Genomic DNA, 27757 nt, shown 5'->3' with positions numbered 1-27757 from the left:
TGATTACACCATGTTATAAGCCTATACCAAACAAAGTGAAAATCATAAATTATATACTCGTAGACATACATATATGTATATATGTACACATATGAAATTCATGCACGAAATAAGCAAATGGGGATATGATATATGGCGTTTGTATGCAAATTAATTCTATAGATAAATATGTACGTATTTATATATATACGTATTTTATATATATCCATATATGTATATTTATGCATATATATATACATATATATATATAATATACATTACATATTATACATTTAAGTATACGAAAACACATAATAAGAATGCATCAAAGCGTAAGCATGCATCGATGGCTCCTAATAACAGTCTGTTAACATGGCCATCGTGACTTTCGTTAGTTATTACCTCAATATGTTCACAGACGCAAATGCCCTCCTCGCAGTAAGCACATACTTGCCATTTGCGCCCATTTGCTAGTCCCTTATAACAAAGATGTGACTCGTTGCTGAGCAGTGGTTCATATTGTTGTTGCTGATTAAATTTCAGATCCTTCAGCTGCCGCCTAACGCTGCTGCCCACACCTCCACCTATGCTCGCCTCCTTATATTCGTAGGGCTCATTTCGTCGCATACGATATACGCTGCACTTACGTTCTAATGGTGGATTTTTCATCTGCTCTTCATAATCAATAATTGCACTAGGCGAGGTAGAAGTTTCAATTTTACCAATAATACCAGTTAGTGCTTCCTGCTGTTTGTGAAGTGGTTTGCCTACGTGCCCTGGCGAGGCCATCGGCGTGGCCGGTGTCACAATGATTGTATCATGGTGGGATAAATTAATGCAAGTGTGATCGACAGATGACGTCCCCACCTTTGTAGCGGTGGTAGTTGCACCTTCGGCCGCACCCGATGGCGTCGACGGCGGCGTGGCTTCCATTTGAGAGACGAGTGGTAGAGTCGCCGTAGCGGACTTAGAAAGCTTTGGTTGATGAAAGGTACTAGCGCCACTGCCTGAATGTCGATGAATTAACTTCTGTGAGATGCCTCCGTGTGAGTGGTACTGCTGATGCGCAGACTGATATTGAGGATGTGGATGCGTCTGAGTAGGATGTGCGTGACTATGAGAATGATTCGTTGGGGGATGCACATATTGCATGCGCATCTGCAACACCGACTGATTATCACCTTCTTCAATGGGCAGTAAAAGCTTTGATTGAGTCGTATAGCTTGCGCTTAATTTCCTTATCTGGGTCTGTGGCGTGCGCAGATAGTTGGTCGGCAGCTGGTGGAACTGACGTGACTGAGTCCGAGTTGGAGTTGAAGCGCCATGTTCGGTAGTCGACAACGCTGATAATTTTGGGGGATGAAGTTTTGCTTGTAATTGCTGATTACGTTTTTGTTGACGCTGACGTTGACGTGCCTGGCGTGACGCCAGCGATGCCCCACCTGCTGCCGCATACATATTATACTACTTTCACGTAACTTTGTTTAAATATATTCCAATTTTATGCATTTATTATTTGATCTTAGTTCATTGCATGTTTCATTTTACGCAGATTTAGTTACATATATATTTCAGCTATGTCGCAAGAAAGAAATTTCATAACAAGTGGTTTCGGTTGAACGTTAAGGTCTGGTTTTGCCAACATAGCGGTACATGACATAACGGAGTGGCACATTTAGAAATACGGTTATATTTATAGTGCATGGTCTCTTTTTAAGTCATAGTTAATAATTATAACTCGCATTTTATGAATCTAAACATGCACAAATACGAATAAGCTGCTAATAGAAAGATATATAAATCCACAGCTACTGTTATTCAAAGCTAATTGAATATAATCATTATATGACAATTTCCACGTCATGTCACGCCGTGCTAAGTATGCATAACCAGGCCTGTACATTTGCATTACATATGCACATACGTACTAATTCAAATACTTAATTTCGTTTTTCATATGTATATTTATACATATATCCATAACGTTTATTTACTAAATAAATAAATAAGTTAATTAAGTTTTATCATATAAAAACTCATTTGCCTTAAAATATTGAATGGTAGCCGGGTATCGGTGCGGTAGGGGTGGTCATATCTCAAAATTCTTTACGTACGTTGTAATAAACTACATCTAAGTATCAATTAATTAAAAACCCATTCGATCAGTACTCAATCTGGATACAATTTTATAAGAGGTATTGCCGTTTTAAGATAATTTTTTGTTTTTATTGTAGTATACACATAAATAACGTAAAACAATAGATAAACTCATTAGGTAAGGATTGAATAAAAATAATAATTTTTCCCAAATTAATATTTTTCCAAATCTTTTTGAGAAAAAATTAAGGCATCTGTACATATTAAAAGTATTACAGTAAAACCGGTCGCTCAATTCGTCCGCGGTGTTTTCTACTTTTGTCTACTTAAAAAAGTTACACATTGTAAAGCGGCTCATATGCCAAAGAAAAGGAAAACAGAAAACAAATAAATTAAAAGGATTAAATTTGATACTGTTTAAGAGTGAAAGCATGTGTATTTGTGTGATTGAGGGTGGCAGTTAACTGGTATAAGGGCCGTAAACATCAAATACGACGTTGGTTAGCTCCCAGCAGTTTGTGTTTAGGATAGGTGTTTAAGACATGAGAAAGAAGTCGGAAGTTTAAATGTGCATAGTACTTATGATTTATTAGCCGTTGTTTTTATAACACAATAATCTGTTAAACTGTAGGCCCCTCTATTTATGGAAAACATCAAGACACGCAACACAAATAAGAGCAGGAGCTCTGCTAAACACCCAAATTATATAGGAGGAGCAGCACAGCTAAACACCCAAACAAAGGGTGTGACCGCCAATTTTATATTATATATATATATAATATATACATTGAGCATACTGAAACAGGCTAATTCAAATCCGATTATATTACAACGCATTTAAAAATCATTCAAAGAAACTGCAGGTCAGTAAATGGAATTATGTGAGTGAATTCATGGATTATTCCAATAGTTTTATACAATTGATTTTTGAATAGTTAATATTTTATTCACATTGAGTTCAAATGCAAGATTTGGGCGAAAAATACATTCAAACGAAAAAATTTTAATTTTCGGGAAGGTTTCTTTATAAGAGTAAATAATTTTCCAGTAAATAATTCCAAATTCTGCCAATTAGTTCTGATTTATATTAATTCATTTTGGAAAAAGAACATCTATTAAAAATATAGCCAAGCAAGCTGCGAAATTCATTATTAATGAATTATATTTATCAGTTTGCACTCGCTGAAAGATTCCTAGCAAGCAATTTCTTTTACAGGGTATCCGATGACAGAATTAGATTTTAAATTGAAACTTTCTCCCTAACAGCATTGACAGACGGCTTCATTTAATTTAATTTTAACTGATTTGCTTATTGGATAGTTTTGTCAGTAAAAGATAGTTCGCAGGCAACAAATACGTGTATAAGCTGCCCGGATACTAAAAAAAAATAAATATTTATTTTAAGAAAACCTTAAATTGCAATTTTTCAAACTGCTCCGAAATATCAAAACAATTAATGTAATTTCGAAAATTCCCCTAAACCACTTAAATGATGGGAGTTAAGTCTAGTAGTTGTCTAGTAGTTTATCCCGGTTAACGCCACCGTCTGTATATCCTATAATCGCTGAGCGTATGAGCGATGAGGGAACCGCGTTAGTTTCTTTGTGTCTTAGTGGTCTGGTAGACAAAGTGCGTATTTCATTCGTGTGCAGCTGTTCGTCATATATTTTGTTCACGTCTCACTATTCGGTATTTACGTAATGTCCAAAGTGAAGATTTGATTCGTTCATGGAACGATTTTGTACGGTCAACACTATCTCTTGGAGTGATTAAGCCCATTTTCAAAATAAATAATAAAAAACGTCTCGGTAAAATATCCTGGTCACCCAGGTCTCACGATCTTACCTCTATAGACTTTTTCTGTAGGCTACCTAAAGAGTAAAAGTAAAATCTATGATACAAACCTAGCGACTATCTCAGCACTAAAACAAAATATAGTTTGCGAGATTAATGACATCTCGACATCACCTCTCCATTGAGTAGCACGGAAGTAAGATTCCAAGAGTGTATCCGGCATAACTGTCAATATTTGGGTGAAATAATTAAAAACAAATAAGATCCGCACTTATCTTCTTTGTAATAATTATAAACATAAACTTTTAAATAAACTTTACTCACTTGTTGCTCTTTTATAACTTAGCTTTTAATTCCTAATTCTGCCATCGGACAATGTATGGTTTCATTTTATATGAATTGAAGTTCTTATTACATTAGTTAACTTAAAATTTGCAAAATGTTCAATTTTATTTTTCTCTTCTACCTGATACTCGTACCATACCAAACTATATACCTATAGACGAAATGCAAACACTGTTAAATGGCTCGTTTAAAATTATTGGGTTAGGGAATAAGTTCATAGCTCTTTTATATTTTCTCTTATTTTACAACGAATTGTTTGCTGTTTGATAAAGGGTAAGTATTCATTCAATAGAACTCTTTCTGCTCGCAACATTAACATCAACATCTGCTCTTCTTTGCTTTTCATTGAGATCAAAAAGTTGCCGAAGTAGCCCGGGACATTTGCGACGTGTATGGAGAAGGTGTCATAGGCGAGTCTACAGCACGGAAATGGTTTGCAAAGTTCAAAAATGGCGAATTTGACATCCATGACATGTCTCGCAGCGGAATAAGTTTTGGTAGAGTTCTTTGCTCAAAATTGTTTGACCCCATCGTAGAACGTTCTTTTATGACTAAAAAAACCTAACAAAAATAAATATCCCTACTTACATATACTTAGAAGCACTGGACGAAGCATGTAGCTCGCTTGTGAGCTAAGGGGTTAAAAACAAAGTTACTTGAATATCGCTAAACTGTTATTGCATATACATACAAATTTTTCGCTTGGCGAGCAACGCAATTGAATAACGAGCAGAGAGGTGGTGAATCGAAAGCAGTTAATGTTGACTAACAAAACAAACGTAATACAAACAAGTAAAGAGAGCTGAATACGGTTCGGACCGAACTTTATAAACCCGCGTACATTTTAGTGAAGCTTAAATTGGGCCAGCCTTTAATTTTTAGATTGAAATGAGCTCATCGACAATGAGAATTGGAGCTTGGAAAATCAGACCCACGGATGGAAATTTAGATTAGAAATAGAAAAAAATTAGCATGGTTTTAATCTAACTGAAGAGGGAGCAATACATGTGCCAAGTTTGGGTGAGTTTTATTAAATCGTTAAAAAAAAGATACACACTTACCCAAAAGTAGATGTGGAACCGCCCAATTTTTTAAATTTTGCTTACATGTTCGGGTGCACCATCAAATTTAAGTAATTTTAATTCATTTATGACAGAGATATCAATTTTTTTTTTTCTTTTTTGAAAGTAACCGTTATGTGGGAGGTGGGCATGGTTATTGACCAATTTCGCCCATTATACCAAACTACATCATAAAAAGAGCAATATGTATACCAAGTTTCATATAAATATTTTCACTTTCGCTTGATTTATCGAACGCGCGAACAGATATAGCGGACTCGACTCCTGTCATCTGACATATACTGTACCTGACATATGTATACTGTATCTCGATTCTTTTATGCTCTCCCATGCAACCGTTGAACAAAATTATAATACCCTTGGCCACAAGTGGGCGATTATAAAAATTCAGTCCACAATTGAGGCAGTGGATGAAAGCAAGTTTCGGAATCATTCACTTCATATTTTCCTGTGTCGTTCAAAAAACAAAAAACCCTGTTCATTCGCTTTAAAGTGTGTTTTACACAACTTCACAAAATAGGCTATGTTGAAACAGGCACCTAACAGGCAACCCAGAACATTTGTCGTAATTACAACCCAATATCTCAAAATTGAAATTATTAATTGCCAATTAAGTACTTATAATATTTGTGTCAGATTCTCTTTTCAACCCTGGGAAGTCCGTTTAATGAGAGTATGTTCAATGAGGAAACGAAATGGCATTGAAATCAAATAGAGAAAAAACCAAACAACGAATTTTCAATGAAAATATGTATATTTGAGCAATAAATTTCTTTTGCAAATGATACTCATTATAAAACCGAAACCAAAAAAGAAGAGATTGGGCTCGAGGGAGGGGGTGATGTCACTGTTCTCGACTTATGGAAAGAACTTGTGGATGAGCTCCGTGGGCTGCAGAAGAACTCAGTTGCAATTGACCTCTAAAAAACCTATTGCCGAACCTATAATACAGGAAACGTTAGTGGTTGGAACAAAAGTTGAACCGGGAAAGTTGAATACGTTGAATAAGTTTTTCTCTATTTTCCTCAAACCGGATTTATCACAAAATAAGTCAAAACACCTTCAGCTGTCAAATAATTATTGTATAGCTAAATTTTATGCCAGCGAATATCGAACTCAATGATTTAATTTAATTTAATTTAAGACTTAATTGCCTCTTAATTGTCCAACTCTCAGTGATTCGAAAAAGCGTCTGCCAATGGGAAAAGTACAGAAAATGTGGGACTTATGTACATCGCTGGCGCAAAAACAGCGACAAATGGGACAGGAACTGCACAAATACGGAATACATTCAGGCGAATTTTTTATCGGAGGAATAATTTGAACAAAAATCATGGGCATGTACATATATATGCTTCTAAATTAGCCGTATTTCCCAAGATGGGGATTGTGTCAAGGTAGGTAGCTAGGTACGTGGAAGTAGCAGACGGTCTTTAAACCAACTCAACTGGCGATCCATTGTGATAGTTCGGTAGCAGTTTATCTGCTACTCTTCGTTGAACCAATTTATTTTAAGTGCAAACCCATTGATCTGACCGACACTTATATCCCTAAGGTCATCAGTATTTTTCAAGCCGATGAGCCAAAGTATCTAAATCTCGTGACATAACACGCAGGACAGTAACAGAGAAGATGTCTGGCATACTTTTCCTCTCCCTCATTATTGCAACTTCCCTTTTGAGCTCCTCACGTCCCGTTTTGGTCAAATTGTTTTTGTAGCAATACATATCAGACTATCAACCCATCTCGTGTTGGCTGAAGTGACAATGCTACTTGCACCACGAATTTTGTAGATTTAGAGGGGTATACCTACAATTTCCATACCAAGAAGGAGACTAGTAGTAGTGCCCTCTCTCGCTAATTTGTGATTTTCGCTAAAATGGAAAAAGAGCGGTATCGTTCGGTAATTCGTTTTTTGTTTTTGGATGGGAAAAAATGCGAGGAGATAAAAGCAAATTTGGATGCTGTCTAGAGGGATGCTTCCCCATCTATGACCACATTAGATATTGGTTCAATGAATTTAAACGTGGGTGAACATCCGCTTTTGATGAGGAGCGACCAGGACGCCCGGCAGGCGTGGTTACCGAGGAAATCATTCAAAAAGTCCACGACATAATTCTCGCTGATTGACGAACGAAACGGGGCGAAGTAACAGAGACCATAGGTGGGTCGACTGGAACGGCAATTAATATTTTACCTGATAAGGTGGCGATGAAAAAAGTGGGTGCCGCGATTGCTCACGGTGGACAACAAGTGGAAGTGGCTGTCAATTTTAACCCTTTCGGTCCGAACGGGACTTATATGTCCCGGCAATGTTTGAAGATACCTACAATTTTGATGGGACAAAAGACTTTTATTTCACCCATTGCAACTATTAAACATATAAAATAATTTGTATTTCCGTTAGCGGCTTTCCGTACCGAAAGGGTTAAAGCAGTGTTTGGAGCAGTTTAAGTGAGGTCAGAACGTATTTTTGCGTCGAGTTGTCGCCGTTGATGAAACCTGGGTTCATCATTACACACAAGAAACTAAGCAACAATCAAAACAATGGATTTCTCCCGGTGAATCATGGTGACGATTTTTTGGGATGCGAACGTCGTCATCCTCATGGTTTTTTAGAAAAAGGAAGAACGATTACTGGACAGTACCACAGAGAGTTATTGGACCGCACAAAAAATTGAAGGAGACACGGCCGCATTTGGCGAAAAAGAACGTGCTGTTTCACCACAATTACGCACCAGTACATTCACCCAGAGTTGTCGCCGCCAAACTGCATGAATTGCGTTATGAATTGCTGCCGAACCCCCAGTATTCAGCAGAATTTGCTTCCTGCGACTTTTTCTTGTTCCCTAACATGACGAATAAGTCATTGCCGAGACAAAGGCGTGTTTTGAAGAGTTCGACAAATCCTATTTTTTGAAGGGGGTTAAAAATGGCCGGAGTGACGGGAGAAATGTATCTTTCTAAGAGGGGACTATGTTGAAAAATATATATTATTGAACCCGCCTGTAAACAAAAACCCAAGCGAAATTACACTTTATTTTTTAAATATTTCCACACAATCGGAATTTGTTTGTTGATTTTGTGAGTTATATATCTAAATTCTTCTTGCCCAAACTTTATAAATTTATTTCGCTACTGATCTAAAACTTGTGAAACTTTCGAAGAAAGCCTTTCAGAAAGTGCTGAACTGGCTGCTATACTTAAATATTTAAAAGTTATGTGATATAATTTCAAACAGATCTTGCCAAATTTCTCTTAAATATACCGATAGCTCGCCTAAAGCACTTTCTCAATCTCTACTGCATTTCCAATTAAGCTAGGGTGACTCTCCATAAGGGTAAAGAAGGACCCGCTTATGCCTGGAGGGCCATTGTGATGCTCAAATTTCCGGTCTAATTCCCAATGTAGTGAAAAAACTTGAAAGCAACTGTTTTCAATAAACTGTTTACTTGTTCTAAAATTCTTGGTACAACGTCTTGCAAAAAAACTACGAAATCCCCTCACTAAAAATGTTTTAAGCATACAAAATGATATCAATATTATAAACATAATGTCAATCCATTGAACAAAGAACGCGACAATGAATACATAAAGGGTTTTCCAATAACAGGTGTTACAGATGAATGGATTGCACTATCGAGAGATGATTAACGATTTTTTATGGCTGGAATTGGATGGTATTGATCTGGACAACGTTTATTGTCAACAAGACGGCGCGAAACCATTGATCTTTCACTTGAAAAGTTTCCAGATCGTGTTATCTCTCGTGGTGACCATATTCCTGATTTTATTTTCCACTATTAAGGGCATACCTTCCTCTTTATAATGAAACAAACATCCGACCATTTATATTAAAATATAGCATTTTTCTTTGAATATCAAAATAACACCTCTTACTAAAAACCCTTTGTATACTTGTGTATCGGAAGCTTACATTGCTTCCGTGCATCAAATAGTTTCCGATGCATCAGTTTTCATGACGACCCTAATTCAGTTCTGTACGAAGGATTGGGTTGAGCCCGTAAGTCTGGCGGGAAAAAGATCTAATAATAACAATGGTTAAAATTAAATTTCCCTTTTTTCTTAAGTTTTTTTTTTTTTTTTTTGTTTTTCTTTTTCTTTTCGCACTTCTTTTCAATCAAAAATTTTCAAATTTCACTACTGAATTTCAAACAAAAAAATCATTGATAACGAAACTTCATGTTCCCTATATCAAATATACTTCCACGTCTTACTTGTACTCAACCCCCTAAAGTAAGAAGAAACATATTTTTTTACTAAGAGCCATACTCGGGGGTGTATCACTCAAATTTTTTGTTGTTGAATGGTTCAAAATTCCAGCCCAGACTAGTCCTTTGTACTGTTTGAGAAAAATATTCCTTTTTTTCAATTGTCAATTTTGCCTGTCACAGAACGATCGTTCACCATATGACCTCAAGAATGATAGATTACAAGACTTGGCCATTCGAAGCAAAATTGTGAGAAACTTTGGTTGCTACATCAAAGAAGACTTGACAGCACAATTTATCTCGCTCATTTCACATGTATTCTTATACTCTTCTAATTAGTCGTTGTTCAGACGGCTACGAGGTAAAACCATAGATGACTAGATCGAACTCTTTTTCTCGTGAGAGAGCTGTAAAATGTGCAGTTTTTATAACATTCGTCGTGTGAATGCTGCCAAGTTGTGAAACAAGCTCATGTGCGCGCTCTCACTGAAAATGAAAGAGTTTCCCATCTTATTATCTATGGTAAACGCTGTCACATTCCATGTCACGCCAGCAAATCAACTGATTCGCTTAGAGCCGATTAACGATTTGTTGTTTGCCTCACCTTTGCATTCTGGACATCGTGCTGTAATCTATTGTTCTATAATCATACGCTTGTGTTTTTTTATATTTACTGTACATAGAAAAAGGGAAATCTATAAAATCATTAGAGCGTGTTGATGTCTGTTTGAATGCGCTGGCCTGCAGCCAAGCAGATCGAGTTTGTTTCGCTAGTTTGCGCACCATTGAATTCGTTGACCTCGTGTTCAACGTTATATTCTTAAGAGCGCAGTCTGTTCTTTCAATAATGTTGAGTGTAATATTGCATAAGCCTGAAAATATTCAATTTTTTTATTAGGTACACAAACAAAAAATTGTAACACACTTAAAAAGTTTCGGGCAGATCCAAGGGATAGGAAGTGTCTCTTCGCTATCTCCTACTTGCTTCGTGTTCGACATTTTCTTCCCCTTCATGCAAAACTCGCAGTGCATTTTAGTGTATTGTAAATATGAAAATTGTCAACTAGTCTACTATACTGAATAATTTTCAACATGTAGTTATCAGAGTTGATATTAGGCACTTTCTATTCGCCATTTCTCTCGCTATCTTTATGCTCGATTAACTTGATGAGAAATTTGCATGCGAAAGGAACAACAAAGTTTTCGAGGAAGATTTGCCGCTAGCCAGTATGCTTATACCTCATTAAACTGGTATAACTCACTATCTTACAAACGCATGCAATTTAGGGCAGCTCTATTCCAGCGTTGCCAATATATGTTCATTTATACCAATTGCTTCATCTATTCGCCACTTGCTAACACGTGGCGAAAAAAAGAGGCCTATTCTTATGTTCAAATAACATCAACAAAACAGTTACTTTATATTTCGCGATTCCCTTTCCAGTACAAAACAAACGAACAAAAGGAGGAGAAATTTACATGTTTGTGAAAATTCAGTGAATGGCTTGGTGAGATTGTTTAATTTGAACTAATGAAAACTAAGTACAACGTGTTAAATTGTGAAATCCCAAATTATTATAATGCCTCCAAACGCAGTTTTTGTGTTTTTGTTCGGAACGCGCCATGGTAAGTAAATAATTCGCCTTCCTTGTGTTGTTTTATTCATGCGCTCTGGCGACACAGCGAATTCGGAAGGCGCAACCTGGTATTCTATCCATACATATTTTCTTTTCGGACGAACGGGTGAAACTCATGATAAGGCTGAACATATATTGGAGATTTTGGCTTTATCTAAATTAATTACATATGTCTGAAATGATGCTACTAAAGATAAAGAATAGATTTAACATTTACTACTGATGAATGTTTATCTCGTATTTCAAATAAAAAACTACACCCTACAACACTTGTAATCGTTTTTAAATTTTACATATTTGACTACTCTAATTATGTTTAAGTAATGGTTAATACTTACATATATTAAAAATATGGTTTTGTCGTTTCGAACTCTCAGAATGGTCCAGAAATTTCCTATATTATTATTTCTATATCCTATGTAATCAAATTTTAAAAATTCTTTCAATAATCTCTATGTAATAAGTCTCCTTGGTTTAATTCAATATTATGTCACTTGAAAAGAGCGAAAAAAAATTACAAAATTTTTGAAAATTTAATCTAATTGTAGATCAGCAATATCTCCTTCAATAGAGAAAATTATTTGGTTATCTACACAAATTTTTATTCAAGCAGCATTTGTTAAAAGTAGAATCAACAGTTTTTGGCAATACATTAATTCCAAATACAAAACAAATGATTATTCAACTAATCTTGTTTATGAAAGCAATCATCGTTTTAGATGCTGGAAGCATCGTTTTAGATGGATGCATATACTAAATCCTGCCATAAATTCTATTACAAGTAAAGTCCGTTATAAATATGAAATTATAATACTCTTTTTTAATGAAGTTAGTGTTATTTAATCATGTAAATAGTAAACAATAATGTTTAATTTTCATTCGAAATGGTCACCATTTGCTTTTACACAAGTCTTCAAACGATGAAGCCATTCAGCTATTGCTGCACGCACGGTTTCCATGGATATTGACGTCGCTGATGGAACCAAAGATTGTTTGAGACTCTCCAAATTTCTTTGAGGTCTTCGACAGGCCATGTTCTCCAATTCTGACCACAAACTGTAGCCCACTGGATTCAGATCTGGACATCCAGTCGATCAATCTTCTGCAGCTATGAACCCAGGAATATTGGTTTTTACCCACTGGAATAACATTTTTTGCGTCTCTAGAAGTTTTAGCAAAATTTTGTTGTTTTGCTTTTTGAAAACTTCTGTGAAGAGGCTGCTTGCATCTGTGGAGTCTAATTTTCTTCAAGCGCGTTGTCAAAAGATGACCAGTTGAGCGACGGAAGACTTTCATGTAGAGTTCAATTCTAATTAGTCTTGATATGATCGATACAATAAATTCCCTGGACATGATTTTCTGTTTTCTACGGGGACTTTGACGAATTCTTTCTCGAACTGCTTTTATGATTGTACTGGTTCGAACCATGCAAGCACTTCTTTTTCTGTCTGTCACTTCAGGCGTTTGGGAAAAACGATTGATCGTGCGGTAAACAAACATTCTCGAAATATTAAGTTTTTTCAGCAATTCGTGGATCTCACTTGCACTTTTACCACACTTATGTAATGCAATCACTGCAATGTGTTTCTCCTTAGCTCCCCACTCTATTATTAACAAGCCAAATTTGCCACGAAACTTATGAGTAGGCAAAGCAAACGAGCAAAAGCAAAAATAAGGGAACTTTTTTTTGTGAATTTGTTCTCGCCGTATGCATTGTAAAATTTCTCACAGAATTTATGGGAAGCTTAATTATATTATTTGGATAAAAATGTAACAATTTCGAAACAATTGATGTCAGAAGTGGGGTTGTTGAATAAAACAAACAAAGTTGAATGAACTTCTCAGTTGGAAATTCAGGATACTCATATATTATTATACCTGCGCTGTTCAAATTATAATACATTTGACTAAAAAATACTCGGGTAAATAAAGTTTGGTTTCGATAAAGCTTAGGCAATTTAGTTGTGGTTATTAACCGATTTCAATTTTTAATAGAAACTCAGATTTTACCAACGGTAATATCTCTGTATAGTTTAAAAAAAAAAAACATCTACATACTTTTTTTCTCGAGATATAGCTTGTAACATCGGAGGGGCTAATGAATTTTTAACCTTAACATGTAATTGGGAGGAATACTTGCACCAAGGTTGGGCGAATTTTATTAAGTCGTTATCGAGATGCACGCACTTACTCGAAAGTGGACGTGGCATCGCCCATTTTTTTTATTTTACTCACGTCGTACTAGTTTTCTTAGGTTCATCATACGTACCAAATTTGAGTAAATTTCCTTCGTTTAGACAGAGATATCATGTTTTTTATACGAATGGTGAATGTGGAGATAGAATGATTTCGCCCATTTTTAGCACAAATTTATCTCGTACTAATTGAAGCATCTTTTGTGAGTGTTGCAAAAATACACTTTTTCTGGAGGTAACACTAGTAACATCAGCCGTGACAGTCCGTGTGCACGGACGAACGGACAGACATTGTGACACCAAGCTTGTTATAATAGCGGTCGCCCCTCGACAGTCAATGACAAACCTCCGATTTTATTTCTATAATGAAAAAGATCCTCATAAAGAACAATCCAGCGTTCAGAGGCAGCGTTCAAGACACGCATTTCAAATTGGAGCCAAATATCTATAAGCTTATCTAATGCAATAAAAAATTCGATTGCCGATAGAGGGGAGCCTTGATGTGTACCATTTTTGACAGAAAATAAACTGGAAAAAGCAAAAACAACAACCACAAGAACAAAAAATCCAAAGGCTTTTGGATCAAGCTTCCAAGATTCAAGTTGGCTTAACACGGTATGAATGTAATCCGCGAAAAAATTGTCATCATCAGAATATTGCATCCAAGATGGGGCAAAGGTATTTGCTTTGGTTTGACTGAATAGCAGGCATGGGGTGGGAGGGCTTCCTGTTACAAATCATTTTAGGAATTGAATAGAAAAAAATGTTTTTGATGTAAATGCTTCAAAGCTCTTCTTCTTGACTATATTGACTGCTCTTTGAAAAGAGCATTGACTTTTTATGGTTCATAAGGTTGGTATCTTGATTGGTCTTGTTTGTATATTGGCGAACTTTTTTTATTGTTTATAATTTCTGATGGATACATATCTCAGTCTGTTTTAAGTTTAGGAGAATAGGCACTCGGAATGGTCAGTGTCTTTGAGATCGAAAGATACTTTCCATTTATTTCCGGAAAAAAATTGTGGAAAGGATAAGGAGAGATCAATGTCAGTGAAAGATGAATGTGTAGGAAAGTGGGTGGGACTACCATTATTGAGTAAATGGAGTTTAATAAATTTTCGATTTTTTACTTATTAAAAATTTAGAAATTATTGCATTTCTAAAAGACAATTTCTAACCAAGCTGAAACCGCATTGCATACATGGACGACTTTGCATATAAGTTCAAGAGAGGCTATCAGAGTAAGGAAACAATAACAACAAAAAAAATATTTTTGCGTTATTTGACATTGATAGAAGAAGGCATATTAAATTATCTTGATATCAGGAAGATTGCTTTAAATTTAACTTAAAGCTTGCTAAAGATTATTTCGAAATATTACGTGGCCCCAGTAAACTACCAAGAGAGAGTTGCTAAGACTATTGATGGCCTTCATCGATGCCAGAGGAGCTTGCAAATGACTGGTGGAAATGGCTAGCAGAATTCAAAAATATTGAGCGAGTTACATTGTTAAAACGCTGTGCTATTACACGTTTCGTAAACGCTAACGAGAACGCCTATGCCACTTCATCCTCGGTAGGTTTCAAAACGAATGTTGCGCCATTACGACAGATCTCTATTCCGAGAATGGAAGTACTTGCCGCAGTATTGGACACTCGTATGGCTGGTGCAATTGCGACACATAGCTTGAAAATCGAAAAAATATTTTCGAGGCCTGAGATTTTGGGTTCCAAAAATTTACTGAAAACAAGTAATGAGTTGAAACCAATTTATAATTTTTTCTTCTTTTATGCGACCAAATGAATTTTTTTGTTCCCTTGTGATTTTAATTTATTTATTTTTTTCTTAAAAAATGTTTTTGTTTCCTTTATTCTTACATTTTTTATAATTGTACTAATTTTACTAATTTCATTTATCGATCTCAAATTATCATTATCTTTTTATTTTATAATCATTTTTATTGAAACAAAGTTTTTAAGCGAAATTCTCCGAGCCAAGGACCAGGCTAACACATTTCATATTTTTAGATAAAAAATCACGTATTTATGTTTTAAAAAATTCCATATAATATATATTTGTATATTTAAATAAAACTCGTGTATATTTTTTGCTACTAATTATTACTTTTTAATATGATTTTTCTGACCTTTTGCTACGCAATCGGTTTCGTGAAAACCCAATCCTGGTTCTTCAATTGGCAAAGTTGCACACTCAAAGCTTTTACCAGGCAAAAAGGGAAATTTTTGTAAGAGGTGTCTTCAAAAAGTATCGCGAATTTCATGGGCCTCTTCAGTTTCGGAGGCCAGATCTGAAGAATATGGTAGCTGTGGCATCAGTAGTGTGTTGTTTTTGGTCAAAAAGTCGCGTACAAGCAACAATGTGTGAGCAGGGGCGTTATCGTGATGCAAGAGCCAATTTTTGTTTTTCCACAAATCCGGGAGTTTCTGGCGGATTGCTTCTCGCAAATTGCGCATAACTTGCAAGTAATATTCCTTTTTGACCGTTTTACCCTGTGGCAAGAACTCATAATGCACAACGACCCTGCAATCGGAGAAAACGGTAAGCAAAACTTTTACATTCCACCGAACTTGGCGCACTTTTTTCGGTCTTGGTTCGTGCGGCAGTTCCATTGAGATGATTGAGCTTTGGTTTCCACGTCATAACCATAAACCCACGATTCGTCACCAGTTATGACCCTCTGGAGAAAATTTAGGTCGTCGCGGATAGAGTCCAACATCTCATTAGCAATGTTCATGCGATTCTGCTTTTGGTCGAAATTGAGCAGTTTTGGTACGAATTTTACGGCGATCCGTCTCATGCCCAAATCATTGAAAAAAATCGAATGGCACTAGCCAATCGATATGTCTAGGTCCTCAGCAACTTCTCTAACGGTGATTCGACGATTGGCCAATACCATTTTCCTCACTTCATCAATTTTTTCGTCTGTTGTTGAAATGCTCGGGCATCCGGCACGCTTTTCGTCGTTCACATCTTCTCGGCCTTCTGAGAACATTTTGTTCCACCGATAAACGTTGCTTTGGTTCAAAGTAGCTTCCCCGTATGACACAATCAGGTTCATTGATCCCTCTTTTTGAATAGGTAAAAATCGCAGACGAGCTGAAACACGTGCAAGCAAAGCAGCTGTCAACAATTAACTGAACATTCGAAATGGCCGAACTCGTCGGCATGAGTGAGAGACATGAGCACCAACATATCGCCACAAAAAAATCGAAACTCGAATATACGAAACCTGCGAAAACAAAATTCGCGCTACTTTTTCAACGCACCTCGTATTCGAGTAAATGCTAGGTATAAAACAGCACAAGTCGATTCGTTGATTCTTTTAAGCAAATTGTAAAAGCTTATACAGCATTTCCCGGGTATAAGCACTATATAATACAATTCACGCGATTCGATGCTTATAAGCAGGAAGTGCTCATATCCTGATTTTATGTATTGTATATATACGTGAAATCTTCTTACAAATGTTCTAGTGCTTATGAGCGGGATATGGTTATAACCGTGGTGCTTATAAGTGATTTGTAAAAATTTGAAAACAAACAAAAAAGCTTACTTAGTTCAATTAAAAGGGTGGTTTATTTGTATTGATGTAGTTTTCAATTCAAACCAATATGGGGTAAATTGTACAAGTAAATTAAAATAAGTTTCTTGGAAAGCTTTTATTGTAATAAAGAAGTTTTTATTTCATTCAATTCGATATTTATTTGAAATCCCAAAATTTGAGATAAAATGTTCGATAGCGAAAAACTCGTTTAGCAAGCTAGGGGATCAAATCAAAGTCCTAGAAAATATAATATTGAGGAGTAAAGTCCTCTCTCGACGAACGAAACTAACACTCTCGAAGGCTCTCATCATTCCCACCCTAACGTATGGCGCAGAAGCTTGGACGATGACAATATCCGATGACGCGTTTGGACCTTTGCACGTTGGCGACTGCGAATATCGAAAGCACTCGAACGATGAGCTGTATGAGCTTTACAACGAGGTAAACAAACGCTCCGGCTCTAAAAGTATTCGATGCGGTACCAGCTGGTGTTAGTAGAGGAAGAGGAAGGCCTCCTCTGCGTTGGAAAGATCAGGTGGAGAAAGACTTGGCTTCACTTGATGTGTCCAACGAGCGCCGGTTAGCAGAGAAATAAACAACTAGTGCGCTTTGTTAAACTCGGTCAAAATCACGTAAGCGATTATCGCGCCAATCAAGAAAAAAATGCTATTGGAAAACTAAGCAAAGCGTCTTACCATCCACCAACCAATGAGATATACCATGTACACGTAGTATAAAACCCCTCTACCACTGAGCTGCCACAGATTTGTGTAAACGCAACAAAAGCGGGATAGCCTGCAATGAGAGTAGCGTACACACGTTTTCCTGGACAATAATTACGTCAGCTGAGGCCACGGATTCCTCAGAAAGCATGGCTTCTCCTCACCCAGCCCAACCTAAGTCAATCAAATATTGGACATTAGTTAAACAGACTTCAAAACACCTCAACAAATAGGATGAGTATAGCAGTATGGGAAGAGTGAGATTCGAAGCCATAATATAATAATTGGAAAATGGGTACAATTCTCACACCGATATACTGAAGAAAGACAACAGTGACTATGAACTCAAGGATTCCCTTCAGTATCAAAAATAAAGAGAACTCCATAAGGTGATGTTTTAATTGAATTAGCAAAATTTTACCAAAAGTCCACCTATCTACCATTTTCAGACGAGCCCAGCACCTAGCTGCACCGGCCTGGAAAGCAGTTCAACTTGCATTCGGGACCGGGGCTGGTTGCTGCTCATTCCTGCACAACTGCAAAAATCTGTGGAGGTATCATGCCGTTGGTTGAGCCCTATCTATGCGAGCTGCGTAGTCAGGGGCTATATACCGAGATCATGGAGGGCCGTGAGGGTTGCCTTTATACCCAAGGCAGGCAAGAGCTCGCATATCTCCCCTTAGGACTTCAGGACAATCAGTATCTCATCTTTTTTACTGAACGCCCTTGAGAGACTGATTGACCTGCACATAAGAAGCGAAATTCCTCGGGATTGGTTGTCGCATACCCAACATGCTTATTGCACGGGCAGATCGGTGGAATCTGCCTTGCACACAATTATGAAAGAGATTGAGATGTCTCTTTCTTAGAAGGAGCTTCCGGTGGGCGCCTTCCTCGACATTGAGGGGGCTTTTAACAACGTCCTCCCGGAGGCAATCACCACGTCTCTGGGTAAACTGGGAGTCGAAACTGACCTGATCAGATTTATCTATAAAACAGAACTGTCGCGGTAGAATAGGGCGGCATCTCCATCCACCGGCAGGTGAGTAGTGGCACTCCGCAAGGTAGTGTTCTCTCGCCCTTCCTCTGGATTGTTGTCGTAAATGACTTGCTGGAGGAGCTGGTGAAAGGGAGCTGCAGGGTGACTTCCTACGCGGATGACGTCGCATTAATCGTTAGAGGAAAATTTGTGGATACTTTGTACAACTTGATGCAGGGATATCTGAACGTAGTTGTTAGATGAGCAACGGATTGCGGCCTGTCGGTGAATTCTCTTAAGATGGAGCTCGTTCTATTTACGAGGAAGCATAAAATACACAGAGCTCAACTTCCCTCACTAGGAGGCGCTCCTCCGATGCTTTCTGACAAGGTGAAGTTCCTAGGTATTATCCTTGACAGCAAGCATACATGGAAGCCCAATATTGAGGAAAGAGTGAGGGAGGCAACAATGGCCTGTATGGGTGCAAGGCCGCAATTGGCAAAATATGGGGCCTTTCGCCTAGAGTTATTTTCTGGCTATATAAAGCCTATATTGTTATATGGAGTCATAGTCTGGTGGAACTCACTAGAGAAGACGACATTGGTGAAGAAGCTGGAGAGAGTTCAGAGGTCGGCACTCATTGGAATCAGTGAGCCGCTTCGTACGACTCCTACTCTGGCGCTCAACGCAATGTTAAATGTGGCACGCGTAGATATCGCAGGCAGAATCGCCGCTACACGTACCGCAATCAGACTGAGGGACTGGAGCTATAAGCTCAAACTCACTTATGGGCACTCACGCATCCTTAGAAACTTCGAGTTCATCCCTCTGTCAACGGATCAGTGTATACCCTCGTTCAGTCCAACCGGAACCTTCTGTACTTATATTTCGTCAAGGGAAGAGTGGACGGAGGGCTACACTTGGTGGCAGGGCCTGGTGAACTTATTCACGGATGAATCGAAGTTGGAAGGAAAGGTTGGCGGAGGGGTCCTTTGCGAGTAGCTCGCCATCAGACTCAAATTCAGGTTACCGCACCACTGCAGTGTGTTCCAGGCAGAGGTAGCCGCAATCAAGGAGGCAACTGATTGGCTGCTCAAATGCGTACTAACAGTCAAGAAAGTAAATATTTACTCCGACAGCCAAGCGGCAATAAGGGCCCTCGGGTCTATGACGGTGCATTCGGAATCGGACTGCGTCCGATTTCTTTGACATCAGCCTCATCTGGGTTCCTGGTCACAGCGACATTGCGGGAAACTGTGAGGTGGATGAGCTAGCCAGACAAAGAATATGTGCTGTGAGACTTAGAATCACCTCGAGTCCTTTTTGCGCTAGATGTATGGAGGATGAGGTGGAATCATCTCAGCACCTTCTCCTTAGCTGCCTTGCTCTGGCGGGGCTAAGTTCCAGGCATCTTGGCTCCTACTTCTTTGCCCCGCTGGTGCTGACATTGAAAATCTGATGAATTTCATCAGCAGCATAAAGCGGTTGACGCAAACATAGTCATCGTTAATAATCCTCACGCTCCTAACCATCCCAGCACCACTTCTCCCCGCCCTCTCTCTGCATCCCATCGGTCTTTCTCTCTCACCTCACCCCCGTCATAATGGTATCACAAAGGGCGAATCTTTCTTCGTCCAAATATGCCCATTCCCTGGGAAACCATACCAACCTAACCTAACTACCTATCTTAAAACTATCGTGGGTGGCACCGTGTGGAGTGGGAGCAAGGCAACATTCACTTACTCACTGTATCATGGTAGAATGCAAGGGTATCGATAAAGTGACCCCCAAGGATGAAGTGTCTTTACCTGGCGTTGAAGTTGTAGAGTTAGCAAATATTTATAACTATCAGCCTGCCAGCTCTGAAACCCAAGAAAACTGTTAGAGATACCCAGGGTAAAGAGAAGTCGCTTACGAGAATGTGTCTTCTTACAAAAATACTGCAGATGCTTACAGTGCGGTCACATCTTGCTCCAGCGAATTCAATAGACCTAAATAGTGCAGAAAATGTGGTGTTGACGGTATCTTCGCCAAGAAAGGCAGACAGTGACAGGCCGACAGTGAAAAGAGAACAAGCTTGACAGTGAAGTCTTGAAATACATGATTGATCAATTTCAATTCACAGCAGGTTTCGCGAAGAATAAAAAGAAACTCCTAGTAGAAGGACTAAGAGAAGACTATGCTGCATCTGTGTCCAGGCCAGTATTAGGTGAACATACATCTTGAATATTGAAGTATTAGTCTAATGAGGAAACAATAAATTAGCGTTAGATGTTTTAGTTGCAGCGATGCAAAGAGATTTGAAATTGAATCTCTATAATTTTAGATAAGCGAAAGAGTTCTCAAAAACGACTATTAAAACAAGTCAGAAAGCTTTAACAAAATATTAGAGGAGGCAGATTTTGAACCCAGGGGCCCTGCTTATGGGGTGGTACTAAAAAAGCAAAGCTTAGAGGCCCCAGGTTCAGGCGGAATAGCCTGAAATTTCCACATGCCTATATATTTTTCTAAGGGTATTCCAGAACTAACAGAACTAAAGCACTCTCCCATAGAAACGGAAATCTGAATATTTGTGCCACAGAAACAGACGAACCCGCGTCTTACTACCCGATATAAATACTTGCTAAACATACTTGAGAGAATCAACTGCATCAAGACAAGGGCGTCCTAAGGTTAGGCATGCCATCATGAGCTAAAGCATTGGATTCGCGGTTGATATTGCAGTCGTAATAGTGGTGTAATAGAGATGATTACTAGCGATTCTAGAAGTGGGAATCAAGGCATGCCTGACGTCGCTAGCTGGTCACAAAAATGAATCAGTTATTATTATCAACAAAAAGGTCCCAGGACTCATGATGGGAGAAGTAGAAATTGAAATTATCACACTAAAGCCGTCTATTAAATATGTTGAAGTGATGTTACAACGTACAAACAGTCCAGTTTATCGTGAATAACGGCGGTGCTAGAAGATGCCTGTATTGCAGAGTCACGAAATTCTAGGAGGAGTACTTCTTTCAGGAATTTGAATAGAATAGGTACACATATATATTATACATACATATATATATATATTGTATATATATATAATTGGCCTGTACACCCTTTTTGGGTATTTGGCCGAGCTCCTCCTCCTATTTGTGGTGTGCGTCTTGATGTTGTTCCACAAATGGAGGGACCTACAGTTTCAAGCCGACTCCGAACGGCAGATATTTTTATGAGGAGCTTTTTCATGGCAGAAACGCGATGTCGTCAGCACTGTTTTTTTTTTTTTTTTGTCTTGCGGACAAGGACTGGACTGGATCGAATTCCGCGTTGTTGTTGTTTAAAACCATTGCCATTGGAATCAATTTGAACGATTGCCTTGTGAGCCTCAGGGATATTCACGATGCTTATTTTTTGCATGTCAAAGGTATTTAAAGTGATTGTATTTTACGTACATTTGGCTGATATCAAGAGAAAACACAGTTATATATTATCAATTATAACTTCGATGCCATTGGTGGGCAAGCGGGCACAATTCTTTGTCATCGCCTTTGATAAACTGGCCAGTTGTAAGAGAACTGTTGTAAGAACGTAACTGTCACTGATACCAAGCAGGCCAGCAGTTCACTGGTTTCAATCATGCTATTCATGGCAATTCGTTTCTTCGTAAGTTAGAGCTCATTATTCTCCAACCTAATACCGTGTTTGCCATTCCAAAGGAATTGAAGGTGCTCTGTTTTGCCTTAACATCCAACACTTTATCTGGCACAAACAGTGTCGCTATATGTAGAACAGGAATACATAATTGCTCCAAGGTCCAACTATTTTGCTAACTGAAGTTAGGGCCGGGCGACTGCCTGTAATTTATATATCCACTTGTTAATTAGAAGGTAAGATAATTTTCAAATTTGATTTACCTTCTTCTCAATTCCAAAAATTTCTTCTTATTTCTTTATTTTTAAATGTAAAAGCCGAGTTTTAGATGAATCCGTGCATTTCTGTTTATAGATGTATGCGTTTTTAATAACTCACCAACACAGCTTTTATATTATGATGTAGATGCGCGAAACTTTTTTATACACCGATCGGTACAATCATAAGTCATCCTTTTTCTTCTTGTTTCCGTTAGCATATAAAAGGCAAAACAACAGCAACAGAAGGCTCATTCGTTTTGTTCTGTACCTACTTTCATTGTATTATTTGTAAAAAATACCATAGTGCTCGAAGTCTTTTACGCAGTACTAAATCAATAACATCGTGCGACATTTTTAAGTTAACCGTCGTTATTTTCTACAGGTACACCTATCCTAGAGTAAAACCCCAGGAAGGAGTCATCTTTTATGTAAAATGGCTGCGACGTTATTAAACATATTCGGATGATGGTGACAATGAGCCATTGGCCAAAAAGTTTCGATCCTCAAATAATACCACCATACATTTTGTATTTTTTCTGAATAAAATGGAAAATAAATTCCAAACCAAAATCTTATTTTTCCCCCACATTTTTTCCAAAAAAATAAGCTAACTTTACTACTTATGTTTTTAATAAATAGAGTAGCGTCAGTATTTTAATACATTTGATGTTTAAAAAATGTAAAAGTTGCAATTTGTTGAAAATTTTACCAAAAAAAATTTATTTTAATTAAAAATTTACATATAATATTGTATCCACAAAAATATTTATTTACAATACATAATAACAACAATTTTGCGACCAATCAGAAGAGCAAAGTTCTAATATGTAGATTCCATAAATCCAATTTAGTTTACGAGTATAAAAATAACGAAGAGATAAAAAATTAAAATGACCGTGACAATTTTTTACTGTTTCTTTTATATTTCTTTCAGTTGATGGGCTGTATGTATTATACAAAAAGCTCGAAATAACTGTCAAATTTATGAATTCTGCCATTATTTACTAGGCTACAAGATGGTCCATTCCCAAAAATAGGCTCATTAATGTATTGCTCAGCAGCTGATTAATGAATTTGAAAATTAAAAGCAAATATTTGTTGTACATGTTTCAGTTATTAAAGGTTCTGCAAATAAGCGGCTTTCTCACTCCTCCTTAACAAGTCGGCTTCTTTAAATATTATATATGTTTATATATAATTGGCGCTTGCACGATTTTTGGGTGTACATCTTGATCCTGTTCCACAAAAGGAGGGACATCAGGTTTTAAGCCGACCCCGAAAGGTAGTCGAAGGTTTGCCATTGGCTTCCGAAGGACGGCTGCTATTAGAAAAAACTTGTTTCTTTTTCTGTTATTTGGTGTTTCATGCCCGCAGATTCAAACCTGCGCACTTCCAAATGGTAGTCAAACACCAATTAATTCGGCTACGGCGGCCGCTCTTTTAATAACAATAATAATGCTTCTTTTCAAATGTTGGTATGTATTTTATGAAAGAAGTGTTAAATAGTAATCAAAAATTAATTATTTCACAGAAAATATTTGGTCGATATCATAGCTTCTTATATGAATATTCCTTTTGTTATTATTCTTTGACATTTGATTTTCAGATCCGAGTATTTGAATATGTAGTATGTACTCTAATAAATTCAAATAATTTCAAAATTAATTAATATTTTTCATTTATCAAGCCATACCATATTACTTTCAGTATGATTCAACTTTTTTTCATTACACAGGGCATCAAACGTTTTATAACGGCTGCTTTTTTAGCTGTATGGGAACTAACAATATCGATAACTGCGGTTGGCAACTGATAATGGCAAACTGTTGACATTTCTGTTCAGTAAGGTTTGGTAAGTCATCATGAGTCATTTAACGCCAGAACAACGCTTGCCAATAGTGAAAATTTTCTTTACACAAAATAAATCCGTTCGCGAAGTGTTGAAGACGACGCCGAAATGTCGATTTGTCGTAGTTCTCGACTGGGTGACCTCTGTGGAACCTACATGGAACATTTTATATTTATAAAATGTGCTATAAAATACAGCGCTTCCAAGAATTGCCGTCAAATGATCATCGTTTGCGTTGCATTTTTTTCTGATTGGCCTCATTCAGATTTATTAAGGAGTTCAGTTCTTACTTGATATACTCGTACAAGCGGTCAATACGATCATCAGACCTATTTTGATTTATAAAGCTTTTGTGTGGTGAGAAGCGGTGCATACACAATCCTACCTAAATAATCTCATAATTGTCTAACAATTAGCTTGTGTAGGAATAACAGGTGCGCTCCGATCGACGCCTCAGGCTGCGCTAGAAGTGATCCTACATATTGCACCCATTGATACATATGTTGAAGGGATAGCGGCCAAATATGCTTCTAGGATTAGAGCAGCAGGCATGCTAAAATAAAACACGCACGATCATGCATCAGTTCTCTGTAGAACATTTGCAAGACTCATCGAGAACATACTATCTGGTACTAGATCGGGAGTATACTCGAAACAATCACAAACAATTAAATTACTCTTTACAATCCCAAACTGATGTAGCATCTTCCAAGCTGAAATATACGCTATAAACAAAGCAGAATACAGCAAAACGATAAGACTAACCTCCAGCACGCTCTACCATTTTTGTTGATAGTCAAGCAGCGATCAAAGCACTGGTCTCAACGCGCATAAATTCAAGATATGTTAAAGAATGCAGGAGGTCGCTCACACTTTGTTGGGTTCCCGGCCACTCTGAACTGGAGGGAAATGAAAGAGCGGATAAGTGAGCAAGAAAAGGCTCTGAGGTTGGCCTTCAGCGTGTAGTAGAGGACATAAACTTTGCTTTAAACGAACAATACACTGCGATTGGCGTGAGCGTAATCGCGGAAACTAATAAAAGGTGGTTTCTGACCACTAACTGCAGCGTCTCTAAAACGCTCTGGCTAGAACTGAATCTTAAAAGAACACAATGTCTGCTTGGATTCAACAGATCAACTATCACTGTCCTCACAGGTGTTATAACGGGTCACTGCGCTACCCAGTAAAATGGGTGTACCTAACAATGACTTCTGCAGGAGCTGAGGAGATGAAGAAGAAATTGAATCGGTACAACACCTCCTCTGTGAATGTCCTACACTTCAAAAAAGCCGTCCCAAATATCTTAGATATTATTTCTTTGAAGACCTGGGAGATTTGAAAAATTTCTCACTGGAGTGACTAGTTACCTTCTTAAAAAGATCTAAGTGGATCTAAGATCTAAGCAACTTAGATAGGGGATGGAAATCAAATGCAAGAGTCTTACCCAATGAACCTTAGAGAAACTGAGGGTCTTATCTTAGACAAGCAAGCTGGCGAACCTAACCTAACTTATACCCCTATCTCCCTACTTTCAAATGAAGGCGTAGATTAAGGCCTATTAGATTAAAGTGTCACAACTTACAGAATATTTTATAGTTGAATCATTCTTCAAAAGGCTCGGACCGACATGTTAAAAGATGTCTCTGACAAATTTTGGTCGAAAAGGAGAAATAAATAAAATATGTTATATGTACGTAATATATGTATATATAAGACCGCCGTAGCCGATTGGGTTGGTGTGTGACTACCATTCGAAATTCTGAGAACCTAGGTTTGAATCTTTGTGAATCCCCTAAAAACGGAAAAGTGTCGCCCCTCGGTAAACTTCCGAGTGTATTTTTGCCATGAAAAAGCTCCTCATTAAAAATATCTGTCATTCGGAGTCGGCTTAAAACTGTAGGGCCATTTGTGGTACAACATCAAGACGCACGTCACAAATAGGAGGAGGAGCTCCGTTCTCGTAATAATATGTAATAACAGATTTCATCAAAATAGGTCATTTAACTTTTAACCGCAACTTTTTAACTTAAGTGCAATCTTATTCCTACATAGTTTTTCAACTCCACCCAGTATATACGAATAAGCCTATTTTTAGAACGTGGAGTAACGTTTTGATAAAAATCATGAAATTTGAAATGTTAAAACTTAATATCAACCAAATTGTATACAACTGTAACCCAGTTATAATTGAATTTTAGCAGGATGGCTGTATGTTGGTACAAATTACATTTGCCCATATTTCCTCATTTCCCTTTTTACACCCGATAGTTTTAGTATCTGAAAAGAAAAGAGAAGAATAGTAGGGCATAAAAACAGCTCTTGATAAACGTAATATCGCCGTTAAAGCAACATCCAAATGTTTACCATTTATGAATAACGCGGAATTGGTCGATAACTACTCCCACCTCCCAAATAACGTTACATTTCAAAAATAAAAAACGTGTTATAAAACAATAAGCGTAAATAAAAAGATGACGCACAAGTTGTGCAAAAGATGAACCCAGGAACAAAAAAACAATACGAGGCAAGTAAAATTGAAAAATTCTCAGTGCCACACCCACACACACTTTTAGCTAAATGAGCGCATCTCCAAAACAACTTACTAAAACGCTCAAACTTGGCGCACATATTTCTCCCACCTAAGTAAGATCCGATATATGGTAAATATTATTGAGATCGAAAAAATTATGTTTCAAGCTATAACTTCAGGTATAGTCTGGTCAAATACTCGTTTGTTATAGATAATTTTTGGAACTTTTTTTTAAGAAAATAAAATGCGATCGTTTTATAGTATGTTATTATTGACATCAAATAATATACAAAAATAATTTTTTTTACATATTGTTTTGTAGTAGGGTGGCACCAAAGTAAGCGTCTTAAAAAAGATAGGTGGCTCGTCAACAGGATTTTGGCTCTTCAGGACATCTGAAACGAAAAAGTTAAACTGATTATTATTCTGTAGGCTTCTCATTCTTACAGCTGTGACAATAGGATTTTTTTTTAAATAACGAAATGGCGGACTTTTGACACATACCTTTTTTCAAAAGTCCGCCATTTTGATATTTTTCAATAAAATTGTCCCATTGTCACACCTGTCAGAGTGGCAAGCCTAAAGAATAATAATCAGTTTAACTTTTTCGTTTCAGATGTTCTGAAGAGCCAAAATCCTCTTGACAAGCCACCTATCTTTTTTAAAGACACTTACTTTGGTGCCACTCTGCTACAAAGCAATATGTAAAAAAAATTGTTTTTGTATACTATTTGATGTCAATAATAACATACTATAAAATCAAAACGATCGCATTTTGTTTTCTTAAAACAAAAAATCCTAAAAAACATCTATAAAAAATGAGTATTTGACCAGTCTACTTCCTTCAGAAAAGTT

General features: G+C 37.3%; 1 protein-coding gene across 2 annotated transcripts in view; it reads right to left on the bottom strand.

Moving 5' to 3' along the window:
- The window catches only part of LOC129248218 (uncharacterized), a 138047-nt gene that overhangs the window by 105351 nt on the left and 4939 nt on the right, over positions 1-27757 (bottom strand). For both annotated transcript variants that reach the window (XM_054887685.1, XM_054887686.1), the window contains exon 2: positions 382-1554. In XM_054887685.1, the coding sequence (XP_054743660.1) occupies positions 382-1437 (1056 nt within the window). In that variant the 5' untranslated portion in view covers positions 1438-1554. The remainder of the gene's footprint in view (positions 1-381; positions 1555-27757) is intronic.

The sequence above is a fragment of the Anastrepha obliqua genome, chromosome 5 (genome assembly GCF_027943255.1).
Source record: "Anastrepha obliqua isolate idAnaObli1 chromosome 5, idAnaObli1_1.0, whole genome shotgun sequence".
NCBI classification, from domain to species: Eukaryota; Metazoa; Arthropoda; class Insecta; order Diptera; family Tephritidae; genus Anastrepha; species Anastrepha obliqua.
Note: the sequence above shows the minus strand (reverse complement) of the source record. Positions and strands in the feature narration are given on the sequence as shown.